The sequence below is a fragment of the Monodon monoceros genome, unplaced genomic scaffold (assembly GCF_005190385.1).
Source record: "Monodon monoceros isolate NGI ecotype Baffin Bay Population unplaced genomic scaffold, NGI_Narwhal_1 Super_Scaffold_20, whole genome shotgun sequence".
In the NCBI taxonomy this organism is placed as follows: domain Eukaryota; kingdom Metazoa; phylum Chordata; class Mammalia; order Artiodactyla; family Monodontidae; genus Monodon; species Monodon monoceros.
Genome location: NW_021703777.1, coordinates 45703505 through 45718725, shown reverse-complemented (window position 1 = coordinate 45718725; position 15221 = coordinate 45703505). Strand labels below are relative to the sequence as shown.

The window sequence follows — 15221 nt, the reverse complement described above, 5'->3', positions numbered from 1 at the left end:
TACCCCATCTTTCAATTTCATGTGAAAGAAGCATTTTAAGCTGAAAAAAAGAGAAGACTATTGCCTCAGCACCACTAAAGATGACAAAAAAACACGTGATTATTCCAACACGCTGGTATTAGCACAAAATAACACCTATTAGGTACTTTTGCATCTAGCTAGTACTGCTTTTAAGTTTTACTGAGAGAGCACTCAAGACTAGTTTATTTCAAAATAGAGTTTACAGGACAGGGTATCTTTTATTAACTTCTCACATAAAAAGAAAAAAGTACACAGGGCACTAATTATAAGTAACACCACAATTAATTGGGCATCATCTCTCTGTAAAGAATAGGCAAGCAATGTATCATTTTAGTAACATTTTTTCCTGGTCTTTCACTTTCTGTATCCTCTTTTCTTGATTTCTGATCATTGAAGACATTGCTGAAAATGTTGATAAAGCAAAGTTAGAAAAGCAACATTACGCAGGCTTTAAATTCTATTAAGCACTTCTTAAAAGGTCAGCTTGCTACCACAGAATAGATACATCCTGAGCTCAATAAGTTCTCAAAAACTGCAAAGTAGCATATGTTTTAAAAGACTGAAATTATGAAACAGAGCTAACGGTAAATCTTTGCTCTTTCAGTTGCTTTAAATGAACATGATAGAGAATTCCCTGGTGGTCCAGTGGTTAGGACTCTGCCCTTTCACTGCTGAGGGTATGGGTTCAATCCCTGGTCAGGGAACTAAGATCTCACAAGCTGTGCAGCACAGCCAATAAATAAATGAACATGATAATTATTGTTATAGAAGTAATACATACTAATTGTAAATAATTTGAACACCTCAGAAGGGTACAAAGAGGGATAAAGGTCATTGATTTTGTTCCCTCAATCTGTTGAACTTCCCCATCCCAGGTCATCACTGTAAACCTGTCAGTGAGTATCTTCACATGTGTACACACACACACACACACACACACACACAGAGTTTTCTTCTTTACACAAATGGAAATATGTGGTAGAAATTGTTCTGTAGCTTGCTTTTTTTCACTTAACAAAACGTCAACCTCTTTCCAGTTCAGCTCATGATTTGTTATGACTGCACAGTATTCCATTGTGTGGATGCACCATGTTAGTAAATAAATTTTTAAAAGTTGTTTCTTATTTTTGTTTATGAACATGCTATAGGAAATACTTCAGACTTTTGTATGTACAATTTCTCCTTGCAGAATAAATTGCTAGAAGTAGAGTTTCTGGGTAAAAGAATACATGCACTTTAAATTTTGATAAATGTTCCCCAAATTCTCTCCAAAATAGCTGTTGCAGAATTTCCAAGACTCCACCCAGACAATGCATCCAATAAAAAGTATTCGTCTAAAAAAACTTTTTAAAAGTTTTTAAAACAAATACAACATGTTTTCCATTTGGATTATTACATGGTAGGATGACTCAGGTAAAGTCCGAAATATAAGTCAAAGTGTGAATAAAAATGGGGCCAATAAGGTAATGCATCTTCCTTAAAAAAGTCATGATAAACTTAAACTCAAACATTTTCCTTTATGTTTATATATGCAGGCATCTGGAGTTATCATAAAGAATTTGTTAATTTTCTTTAGTAACAATTTGGAATAACTTTAGTACATTAAAGAATGTGCATTTTGGAGTTATAAATTGCAGAGATCAAGTCCCAGCTCTACTACTCATTGTGTGACTTAAAACTTATTGACTGATGGTGATCTACAGCTTCCTCATCACCAAATGACATAATATTAGCACCCGCCTCCCAGTGTTGTGAAGCTAATTAGTAAGACACTGAGTACAGGGCCTGGCACATAGCTGATAAGTGCTCAATAAAGGCTAATAACAACTATTATTATTAATAAGGTTAAATTTATTTTAAAAGGATTTATTCTTAGAAAATTATTTACTATCCTCCATCTAGCAACTTATATTCTCTAGAGATGGAAGATGAAATGAGAATAACATGTATCCTCCAAAATTAATTTCTTTCTGACAAAGGCTCCTGGATTCATGTCAGCAAATCATAAAACATGACAGCCTCCCAAATCCATGGGAACATCCACTTAAAATTTATGCCCCCAAAGTTGTCTACCATCTGCAGAGTACAACCGTTTCTCATCCGGAGAGCTTCAGTATATATTTTTTAAATTTAATTTTTTTTCCATTTTTTATTATTTATTTACTTTTGCTTCAGTATATTTATATGCAGTTTATCTTTTTATTGAGTGATTCATGGGGCGGCACAGTCTCCTATACCCATGCTAATTTAAATCCTCTATAAGGCTAAATACTGTTGTTTTGTTTTCTGGCTATTAACTGCAAACTTATCTTGGCTACTGCCATACAAATTCTCATCTACAGACCTAACAGGGACAAGAAAGACAGCGTATGGGAAAGTCTCATGTGAAATCAGCCACTCAAAACACGTGCTCTATTGAGGGCTAGTCGGCCATATTATCATTCCTATTAGATGAAAGAGAAGAGCAGGGCTAAAGTGACCTGCCCAAGGTCACACTATTAATCCAGGCATTAGGCATGGTTAAGACACTCATATTTTGACTAAGGTTTTCTGAATTTCTTGTTCAAGATCCTTTTCAGTGGGACTACAGATAAGAGGCTTAACCTGAAGGGAAGGTGAGTATTCTTTTGAACAAGGAAGACCTCTCCAAAAATGTACACTGTACCTTCATTCTTCATCTGTAAATCTTCTACCAGAGTCTGCAAGCTTTCCAGTCTGTTCTGAAGCTTCCTGCATGTTTTTCCGGTTGTTTCTATCGGCTGAGACTGTGAAGCTATTAGAAAATTGCTTAGATGTGGTATTAAAAATCTATTCAGTATTTCATCTTAGATATCTTTCTCTTACAGGTTAAACAATCTTTCCTTTAAAATACTGAAAAATTTAAAACACTATTTGAAAATAAAGAAATGTTTTATCTGATACTGCAATACTAGCTTATTTGATTTTGTTTCAAACCAATCTGATTTACTATATTTTAACTAGGTAGCATTAAATGTGATGAGTGTGAAGAACACTTCAAGTTTAATGATACATTCTGCATTATAAATGACAACTTTTCATACCAAAGCTGAGTAGTTCCAGTAACTTAGAGTTTGGAAGCACAAGATTTAATACTGATGCTGGCAACAGCTTTGAGTGTGTGTGAGGCCAAGTGCCCACTTCAGTTCTTGACACCTGAATGAGGATAGTATTAAATGATGGGAGAGGGGAGTACAGATGCTGACATGGCCACAGTGAACCTAGAGTAAATGTGGCAGTAGCAACTGAGGAGAGGCTAGAAGCATTTGAGCTATTCTCTAATAAGTACGCTAAGTTTTGTCAACCTCTAAAAAATACTGGTTGTCAATCACAAGATTTTAATTTTGAGCTTAGCCTCTGACTTGCTGTATAACTCTGAAAATACTTTTGATGGCTCATTTTCCTACCAAAAGACTCTTTCACTTCAAGATATTAAATTTTAAAGGCAATCATCTAGGAGTTATTTTCGTTCAAGAGAATAAAAAATAATTTCTCATTGAGAAATTTTTAACGTAACACAAAACATATGAAGTTTGATGAGTATCTGACAACAGGGTAAAAAAAGAAAATGCCACGCTATTATGTAACCACAAATTAATAATGGGGTGACCAACAGCACTGTTCTACTCTTGCAGTAATCACTGCTGTAATAATGAAGTAATTTGCTACTCTAAATTTTTTTAAAATATTGAAGAATAACTTAGAAGCATAAGACATGAAGGAGGACACAAATGCAGAAAAAGATGGTAAAACAGAAAATGTACTAAAATCTGTGATTAGGTCCTGATTTCTTTTTCTTTAGGATCTAAAAATATGTTAGGCATAGAATTTCAAAAGACCAGGAACTGACTTAACAATGATGCAACAACTTGCCTAACTTATCCCTTATCAAAGAGAATGATACCACAGAGCACTGGGGCTGTTTGAATCACTGTCATATATGATGAAAAACATTTCAATTTCAATTCAACATATACATATTTAATGTCTACTTATTTATCAGGCTCTTATTCTAAATCAAATCATTTCCCCATCTGTCTTAGTGAATAACAAATGAACTTAAAATTTTAAAAATGAGAACATTTTGGTAAGTTTGTATGACAGACACTTGCACTTACAAAGGCAGAGACTGAAGAGAATGTAAATAATTTTAGAGAATGTAAATAAGAAAGAAAAGTCAGACACATCAGAAACAAGAACTAGAATCCTGCAGCCTGTGGAACGAAAACCACATTTGTGGAAAGATAGACAAAATGAAAAGGCAGAGGACTATGACCAGATGAAGGAACAAGGTAAAACAACTAAATGAGGTGGAGATAGGCAATCTTTCAGAAAAATAATTCAGAATAATGATAGAGAAGATGATCCAGGACGTCGGAAAAAGAACGGAGACAAAGATCGAGAAGATGCAAGAAATGTTTAACAAAGACCTGGAAGCATTAAAGAACAAACAAACAGAGATGAACAATAAAATAACTGAAATGAAAAATACACAAGAAGGAATCAATGGCAGAATAACTGAGGCAGAAGAACGGATAAGTGACCTGGAAAACAGAATGGTGGAATTCACTGCCATGAAACAGAAAAAAGAAAAAAGAATGAAAAGAAATGAAGACAGCCTAAGAGACCTCTGGGACAACATTAAACACACCAAAATTTGCATTATAGGGGTCCTGGAAGGAGAAGAGAGAGAGAAAGGACCCGAGAAAATATCTGAAGAGATTACAGTCGAAAACTTCCCTAACATGGGAAAGGAAATAGCCACCCAAGTCCAGGAAGTGCAGAGAGTCCCAGGCAGGATAAACCCAAGGAGAAACACACCAAGACACGTAGTAATCAAACTATCAAAAATTAAAGAAAAATTATTCAGAGCAACAAGGGAAAAACAACAAATAACATACAAGGGAACTCCCATAAGGTTAACAGCTGATTTCTCAGCAGAAACTCTACAAGCCAGAAGGGAGCAGCATGATATACTTAAAGTGATGAAAGGGAAGAAACTACAACCAAGATTACTCTACCCAGCAAGGATCTCATTCAGATTCAATGGAGAAATCAAAAGTTTTACAAACAAACAAAAGCTAAGAGAATTCAGCACCACCAAACCAGCTTTACACAAATGCTAAAAAACTTCTCTAAATGGGAAACACAGAGAAGAAAAGGACCTACAAAAACAAACCCAAAACAATTAAGAAAATGGTCATAGGAACATACATATTGATAATTACCTTAAATGTGAATGGATTAAATGCTCCAACCAAAGGACACAGGCTTGCTGAATGGATACAAAAACAAGACCCTTATATATGCTCTACAAGAGACCCACTTCAGACCTCGGGTCACATACAGACTGAAAGTGAGGGGACGGAAAAAGATATTCCATGCAAATGGAAATCAAAAGAAAGTTGGAGCAGCAATACTCATATCAGATAAAATAGACTCTAAAATAAAGAAGGTTACAAGAGACAAGGAAGGACACTACATAATGATAAAGGGATCAATCCAAGAAGGAGATATAACAATTATAAATATATATTCACCCAACATAGGAGCACCGCAATACATAAGGCAACTGCTAACAGTTATAAAAGAGGAAATCGACAGTAACACAATAATAGTGGGGGACTTTAAAACCTCACTTACACCAATGGACAGATCATCCAAAATGAAAATAAGTAAGGAAACAGAGGCTTTAAATGACACAACAGACCACATAGATTTAATTGATATTTATAGGACATCCCATCCAAAAACAGCAGATTACACTTTCTTCTCAAGTGTGCACAGAATATTCTCCAGGATAGATCACATCTTGGGTCACAAATCAAGCCTCAGTAAATTTAAGAAAATTGAAATCGTATCAAGCATCTTTTCTGACCACAACACTATGAGATTAGAAATCAATTACAGGGAAAAAAACGTAAAAAACACAAACACATGGAGGCTAAACAATACATTACTAAATAACCAAGAGATCACTGAAGAAATCAAAGAGGAAATAAAAAAATACCTAGAGACAAATGACAATGAAAACATGACAATCCAAAACCTATATGATGCAGCAAAGGCAGTTCTAAGAGGGAAGTTTACAGAAATACTACCTCAAGAAACATCTCAAATAAACAATCTAACCTTACACCTAAAGGAACTAGAGAAAGTAGAACAAACAAAACCCAAAGTTAGTGGAAGGAAAGAAATCATAAAGATCAGAGCAGAAATAAATGAAACAGAAACAAAGAAAACAATAGCAAAGATCAATAAAACTAAAAGCTGGTTCTTTGAGAAGATAAACAAAATTGATAAACCATTAGCCAGACTCATCAAGAAAAAGAGGGAGAGGACTCAAATCAATAAAATTAGAAATGAAAAAGGAGAAGTTACAACAGACACCGCAGAAATACAAAGCATCCTAAGAGGCTATGACAAGCAACTCTGCCAATAAAATGGACAACCTGGAAGAAATGGACAAATTCTTAGAAAGGTATGACCTTCCAAGACTGAACCAGGAAGAAATGGAAAATATGAACAGCCCAATCACAAGTAATGAAATTGAAACAGTGATTAAAAATCTTCCAACAAACAGAAGTCCAGGACCAGATGGCTTCACAGGGGAATTCTATCAAACATTTAGAGAAGAGCTAACACCCATCCTTCTAAAACTCTTCCAAAAAATTGTAGAGGGAGGAACACTCCCAAACTCATTCTATGAGGCCACCATCACCCTGATACCAAAACCAGACAAAGATACTACAAAAAAAGAAAATTAGAGACCAATATCACTCATGGATATAGATGAAAAAATCCTCAACAAAATACTAGGAAACAGAATCCAACAACACATTAAAAGGATCATACACTATGATTAAGTGGGATTTATCCCAGGGATGCAAGGATTCTTCAATATATGCAAATCAATCAATGTGATAAACCATATTAACAAATTGAAGAATAAATCTGTATGATCATCTCAATAGATGCAGAAAAAGTTTTTGACAAAAGTCAATACTCATTTATGATAAAAACTCTCCAGAAAGTGGGCACAGAGGGAACCTACCTCAACATAATAAAGGCCATATATGACAACCCACAGCAAACATCATTCTCAATGCTGAAAAACTGAAAGCATTTCCTCTAAGATCAGGAACAAGACAAGGATGTCCACTCTTGCCACTCTTATTCAACATAGTTTTGGAAGTCCTAGGCAGTCAGAGAAGAAAAAGATATAAAAGAAATCCAAATTGGAAAAGAAGAAGGAAGACTGTCACTGTTTGCAGATGACACGATATGATACACAGAAAATCCTAAAGATACCACCAGAAAACTACTAGAGCTAATCAATGAATTTGGTAAAGTTGCAGGATAAAAAATTAATGCACAGAAATATCTTACATTCCTATACACTAAAAATGAAAGATCAGAAAGAGAAATTAAGGAGATAATCCCATTCCCCATGGCAACAAAAAGAGTAAAATACCTAGGGATAAACCTACCTAAGGAGGGTAAAGACCTGCACTCAGAAAACTATAAGACACTGATGAAAGAAATCAAAGATGACACAAACAGGTGGAGAGATATACCATGCTCTTGGATTGGAAGAATCAATATTGTGAAAATGACTATACTTCCCAAAGCCATCTACAGATTCAATGCCATCCCTATCAAATTACCAATGGCACTGTTTACAGAACTAGAACAAAAAGTCTTAAAATTTGTACGGAGACACAAAAGACCCCAAATAGCCAAAGCAATCTTGAGGGAAAAAAACAGAGCAGGAGGATTCAGACTCCCTGACTTCATACTATACTACAAAGCTACTGTCATCAAGACATACGGTACTGGCATAAAAACAGAAATATAGATTAGTGGAACAGGATAGAAAGCCCGGAGATAAAGCCATGCACCTATGGTCAACTAATCTATGACAAAGGAGGCAAGGATATATAAGGGAGAAAACACAGTCTCCTCAATAAGTGGTGCTGGGAAAACTGGACAACTACATGTAAAAGAATGTAATTAGAACACTCCCTAACACCATACACAAAAATAAACTCAAAATGGATTAGAGACTTAATGTAAGACCGGACACTATAAAACTCTTAGAGGAAAATGTAGGAAGAACACCCTTTGACATAAATCACAGCAAGATTTTTTTTGACGCACCTCTTAAAGTAATGGAAATAAAAACAAAAATAAACACACTGGATCTAATGAAACATTAAAGCTTTTGCACAGCAAAGGAAACTATAAACAAGATGAAAAGACAACCCTCCGAATGGGAGAAAATATTTGCAAGCAAAGCAACTGACAAGGGATTAATCTCCAAAATATATAAACAGCTCATGCAGCTCAGTATTAAAAAAACAAACAACCCAATCAAAAAATGGGCAGAAGACCTAAACAGACATTTCTCCAAAGAAGACATACAGATGGCCACGAGGCACATGAAAAGCTGCTCGACATCACTAATTAGTAGAGAAATGCAAATCAAAACTACAATGAGGTATCACCTCATTGTAGAATGGGCATCATCAGAAAATCTACAAACAACAAATGCTGGAGAGGGTGTGGAGAAAAGGGAACCCTCTCGCACTGCTGGTTGGAAGGTAAATTGATTAAGCCACTATAGAGAACAGTATGGAGGGTCCTTAAAAAACTAAAACTGGAACTACCATATGATCCAGCAGTCCCATTCCTGGGCATATACCCTGAGAAAACCATAATTCAAAAAGAGTCATGTACCACAATGTTCATTGCAGCTCTATTTACAAGAGCCAGGATACGGAAGCAACCAAAGTGTCCATCGACAGGTGAATGGATAAAGAAGATGTGGTACATATATACAATGGAATATTACTCAGCCATAAAAGGAAACAAAATTGAGTTATTTATAGTGAGGTGGATGGACTTAGAGTCTGTCATACAGAGTGAAGTAAGTCAGATAGAGAAAAACAAATATCGTATATTAACACATATATGTGGAATCTAGAAAAATGTTACAGATGAACCAGTTTGCAAAGCAGAAATAGAGACAGAGATGTAGAGAACAAACGTATGGACACCAAGGGGGGAAAGGTGGGTGGGGGTGGGATGAATTGGGAGATTGGGATTGACATATATACACTAGTATGTATAAAATAGATAACTAATAAGAATCTGGTGTATAAAATTTCCTCCAAACCGAAAAAAAAAAAGAAAGAAAAGTCATTCTCAGCATTTAAAAGAAGACTCAAAATCTTATAATAAAATAGAGAAAAAATGTCATTATTCATGTCAGAGAAAGAAACAGATAATATTTACCTATAATATCTATGTATATTTACTGAGGGGTGTGTGTGTATGTGGTATACAGTAACTATTCTATTTAAATAAGACTCAATAAATAAACAAATAAAGAAGACCCACTTAAGCACACACCCACCACACAGCATCAATTAGAGTGTACGTTTAAGAACACATTGTGAACCTTTATTAATTCCAATTATAGAACTTTTAAGTCACTGGAGTAGGAAATCAATTAATCTCATCAGTTATATCAGGTTATTCTTACCTTTAACAGAATCAGGTGAATGAACAGGCTTGGTGGATCTATACTGTGGTGTGGAACCTATAGAGTCTTCAGCCGAACTAGTTAGGGATGAGTGAATTGGAGACTTCTTAGGAGAAGAATGGAATGAATGAGAAGCTGAATTTTTCACAGATGGACTTCCTAAAATTTACAAGAACAAAAGCAAAAGGACAGAATTACTTAAAAATAGTATGCTGCACCACTCAAAAAAATCAAACTCTCACGAGACTATGTTACCAATCATGGGGCTGGGGTGTGTTCTGGTAAAACCCCAAGGCTTTGTGTTGGAACAGAAAAGGGCTACATCATAGGAATAAGGAACTGGACCTGCCCTTGGGGATCCTGAGGTCCATCTTCAAATCATCTTAATTCCTGATTGGATTAAATTGATCTGGGATTGCTGGTGTCCTTGGTTGTGTACCAGAAGCAAGCATGAATGCTCTCTGGAGGAAGGTGATCATATTCTAAGTCTGAAACCATCTGTACAATTTTTCACATATGTCTGTCACACAATAAAAATAACCAGGCATATGAGGAGACAAAATAACATGGCAGAAAACCAAGAGAAAAAAAATACAGGTAATAGATATAGACCCACGAGGTCTGGATAATGGAGGCGCAGGCTACCACAGATTCAACAGCATTACTCCAAACCCCAAACAAGTTCTTCTTATATAAAGAAAATCATACCTAGGTATATCAATAAAAACTGCAAAAAACAAACAAATAAACAAAAAACCCACAAAAAACCCAAAGACAAAAACAGTCTTAAAGCTGCCAGAAGGGCAAAAATGGCAGATTACATTTAAATGAGCAACACTTAAATTTAGAGCTGACTTCTTAGTAGAGACACTGGAAGCCAGAAAACAGTGGAATATTTTCAAAGTGAAGGAAAAATGTTAACCTAGATTCTATACTCAGCAAAAATATTCCTCAAAAATGGGGACAAAATAAAGACAAGTTCAGGAAAACAGAAACTGGGAGAATACATTAAAGGGAACGTTAATGGCATAAGTAAAATGATAGCAGATAGAAAGTAAAGTGTGAATATGTGGGTGTATCTAAATGAATTTTAACTGTACAACACAATGCAAATGATCCATTATGGTATTTACCTTTACCTTTACATGTGACAACAACTGTATGACAGTTGGAAGGAAAGTGAATAGAGTTAACATGTTCTAAGGTACTCACAACTTATGAGAAAAGGCAAAGGCACTCATATATTAATCTAATAAAACAAGGATATATGTTGTATTCTCTTGGGTAAACATTGAAACAACAGTATAAAGTGAAGTAAAACCTGAAGGAATTAATTGTTCAATTTCAAATAAATGCTCTTTTCTTCAAAATATTAGTTCTCAAAGATTTCTCACAAGTTAAAGGTTTAAAAATTAAAATTTGCAATTATTTTATTTAAGAATATTATGTTTTTATTTTAGGTATACATAGATACTCTTCTACAAAAGACAAGAAAATATGGAAACTTACCTTCTTCCATCTATTTCACCTCACACCTCGATTTTCCCTATTTACGTTATTACTGTCCAGATTTATAGCTACAGTTTGTTGAATAACCATCATTTTCACAGTATCATTCTTTCCCATTTATTTTGTTCTCTTCCATAAGAAGGCTGATAATGTGTCTGCTGATTTGCCTTCGCCTTCCAAATCTAACATATTCTGTATCATTATCTTTCATGTTTCTTAGGTTTAAAAATTCCTTTTCTGTAATTTTCTCTTGGGGTCCATCATGTCCCTGACTATGATTTCAGTCATGCATATCCTAATTTTTATTTTTCTAAGGCTTTCCTCTGTAATGTTATTATTTTTTCTTTTCCATATCTAGCCCGAGTTGTGCCATTTTGTTTTTCAACAGATTCTGTTATCTTTCAATCTCTTCCTTGATCTCCTTGTTTTATAGAGAACATTTTGTCTTTGGAAAGTATATAGAGAACCATCCGTCTCATTTCTTTTTCTTTTCTTTTCATCCATTCAGTAATTATTTATTGAGGACCTGCTATGTGCCAGGAAAGTTCTAGGTACTGGATATATCAGGGAACCAAACAACTAAAGACATATGCCCTTGTGCAGCTTTTGTCTAGCAGGAGGTGACACACAATCAACAACATGAATTAGTAAGTTACATAGTATAAAAAATGCTAAGTGTAATTTAAAAAAAGAAAAAGATAAGGGGGACTGGGATTGTGAGAGGGTTATAATTTTTACATAAGGTGGTGAGAGTAGGTCTCACTGGGAAAGTGACATCTGAGCAAAGGCTTTAAAGGTGGTGAGGAGACTAGCAGTGTGGAGGGAACCATTGAAAGGGGAGCCACTGCAGGGTTTTAAGCAGGCTCCATTTCTGTGCTTTCATTAAAAACTCACCTGAAGATGGGAATGCGAAGCAACTAGGTGGATCTTCCAACTCTCCTGTGTGTAATGTGACTGGCTCTCTGGAAGCATAAGAATGGTCATGCAAAAATTCCATTTCAAAAGTCAGTGTTAAGATTTATTGACAGAAACAAGCTAATGAAGGCAAAAGTGATGGCTTAAAATATAAGCCCAGGGCTTCCCTGGTGGCGCAGTGGTTGAGAGTCCACCTGCCGATACAGGGGACTGGGTTCATGCCCCGGTCCGGGAAGATCCCACATGCCGCGGAGCGGCTGGGCCCGTGAGCCATGGCCGCTGAGCCTGCGCGTCTGGAGCCTGTGCTCCGCAACGCGAGAGGCCACAACAGTGAGAGGCCCGCGTACTGCAAAAAAAAAAAAAAGCCCAGGATGGCAGCCATAACCCAAAACTGCAGAAGTCCTAAAATACCCTATGAGGGAGATCCAAAGTTGCATCATCTCTATGTATTCAGTGCCCATGAACATTTTGCAGAATGAAAAGGTAATAATATATAATCTTGGTTAGAAAATTCATTTTTGTGTAATAATAGCTATAAAACCCAATGTTTCTCTTATGGATTCTAAGAGATGCAATCTTAATGACTCATTTAAAATTTTAAAAACCAAAGGAAAAAAACACCTCTCTTAGCAATAAGTATTGCTTTACAAAACTATCAGACCTATTTAAATCAGTAAGTTGAACTAAACTACACAGTTCTCTGTAGGATGGGTACCAGTTTGATAATATTATGACAGCAGCTCTGAAGGTGGTGCCCTTGCAAAGAGGGTTTGTGAGGTCAACACTATTTTTATTATAATACTAAGGTATTATTTTCTTTTTAACTCTCAGTCTCAAACAAGTGTATAGTGGAGTTTCCCAGAGGCTCCATGATATCTGATACCACAGCAGATAAATGCAGAGGCAGATATGAGAATACAGCTATCTTTTATTAAGCCATGCGTTAAATTGATGATTTAAAGATTTTTAACGATTAAGTCTTAATGACTTTTTTTGAAAGACATATTTTTCATAATAAAATATGCTATTATGGTAATATATAATGTACTTTGTTACTTTTAAGTGAATAAATATCAAAATGTTTTAATTTTTTAATGCTTAAAATTAAATTTTATTTTCCAATACTAAAAATGGAAATGGCCTATACAAACAAAAGCTCTTTGGAATCCTCACTGATATTTGTGAGTGCAAAGGGATCCTGAGACCAAAAAGTTTGAGAACATTAGGAGAAAAGCCTTGGAAAGGAAGGTCATGGCTATATTGTGGCTAGTTTTAATTATCAGGGAAAGCAGTTTGTTCTTGCTGAAGTAGGCAATGGGGAGCCTTTGAAGGTTTGGGGGCTGGGAACATAGTCTGAGGTGTACTTCAGGCGATCAATCTGAAATTGATGCACAGAAGCGACTGGAACTTGCAAGAGATTGGAGATTTAAAACATCCACACTAAACACTGTAGAGTCCACCACAATGGTACATGCGAATGGTAAAATGGCCTAAGAAGTAGGATGTGGTAGGATGAACAATGGCTGCCAAATATATCTGTGTCCAAATGCCAAGAACCTATGAATGTTACCTTATATGGCACAAGAGACTTCGCAGATGTGATTATGTCAAGGATCTTGAGATGGGGAGATTATCCTGGATTATGTGGAGATATACCTACATTATCTAAATGCCATCACAAGTCTCTGTACAAAGAGGAAGGCAGGGGGAGATTTCACACAGAAGAGAGAAGGTGATGTGACAATCTCAGCAGAAAGACTGGAGGATGCTATGTCATAGGGTGTGAAGATGGAGAAAGGAGCCACAAGGCAAAGAGTGCAAAGAATGAGGCTCTAGAGGCCCAGAAGCTCTAAAAAAGAAAGGTAAGGAAATGCATTAATCCCAAGGGCTTCTGCAAGGAGTGCAGCCCTGCCATCATCTTGATTGTTCAGGTACTCAGAGGCAGAACACAGGAGCAGTTACAAGCCTGAGCTCAGGAACCAGCTAGACCTGAGTTCAAATCTGGCTCCTCTATTTACAAGCTGTATGACTTGGCAAATTGCTTGGCAAGCTGAGTCTCCATTTCTAACCTATATACAGGGGTAATAATGCCTATATCATAGATTTGATTAGACAGACTAAATGAGATGAGTCTAAAACACCCATACAATAGTAAAAATAAAAATATGCAGTAGATAGCTGCAGATACTATTAACAGGAACGATGTAATGTTACACACTCAGGTGAGAAGAAAATCAAAACTTGTTTCTTTTAGGCTATGTGAAAGCTGTATTTAGAAAGATTCAAGTTCACTGAATATTGATCAAACGGCAGGGACAGTAAGAAAGTATCTGTCTTAATTCATTCACTAAACAAATATTTCCTGAACAGCTACTATATGACAGGCAATATGCTTGGTGCTGAAGATACAGTAATGAAGAACCCTTTCTTTGCCTAAATGGAATTTAAACCCTAGAATTCATTTTCATATTCTTATGATATAAAGAGGGCTCTGATATCTCTATTTTTTACAAGTGGTAAAAATAGAAAAGATAAAAGCTTTTTTCCAGGCAGTCAGTCAATAAATAGACCCTATGACTATAAGCAACTTGAGGACAGAGCCCATATCTGTCTTCCTCACTGTTACATCCTAAGGGCCTAGCACAGAGTGTGGCACATCATGGGCAGTTAACGATCTTCTGAATTAATGAATGAACAGTAGTAAAGGGGACATTTTGCAAGTCAGGGGCTGGAGAGAGAGTTTCTTACCTGCGAAGAGTTTCACTTGATTCGCTGCCTTCAGTGCGTTCCCTTAATGAGTTGTTGCTTCTGTTGGCAGAGGGTGGGAGAAGTTAAAGACTACGTGACGTAATTTTAACTTAGTGATCAAACAAAATTGTTCCTCTGGATACTGCTTTTAGACAAATGCAGATTCAAAAGAGTGAGACTGGGGCGCTGGCTCTTCCCAGTGGAGAGAACAGTATGGAGAAAAGCTTGAAGACAGAAGGAAATGAGCCCCTTTTGGGAATCAGGAGTAGTCTGTCTTGGTTAGAGCACAATACAGGAGGAGAGCAGGGTGGTGACGAGTTAGGGAGATTCTTCAGTGTCAGCCTGAGAACCATGTATTGAATGCAGCAGATCTGCAGGCAATGGCTTCTGTGTCTGACATGAGTAACAAATTAATATTAGCTTTTTTTCCTTTTTGGCTAAAGTCAGTTCTCAGAAGTTGTCT

The 15221-nt window shown here is 36.1% G+C and overlaps 1 protein-coding gene across 1 annotated transcript in view; it reads right to left on the bottom strand.

The window, feature by feature from the left end:
• Positions 1-346: 346 nt before the first annotated feature.
• CCDC158 (coiled-coil domain containing 158) overlaps positions 347-15221 on the bottom strand; it is a 78108-nt gene continuing 63233 nt past the window's right edge. Inside the window, exons 19-23 of the mRNA XM_029236081.1 lie at positions 14759-14818; positions 11990-12057; positions 9587-9745; positions 2687-2794; positions 347-423 (exon numbers count right to left, since the gene is read on the bottom strand). Of these exons, the coding sequence (XP_029091914.1) occupies positions 347-423; positions 2687-2794; positions 9587-9745; positions 11990-12057; positions 14759-14818 (472 nt within the window). The remainder of the gene's footprint in view (positions 424-2686; positions 2795-9586; positions 9746-11989; positions 12058-14758; positions 14819-15221) is intronic.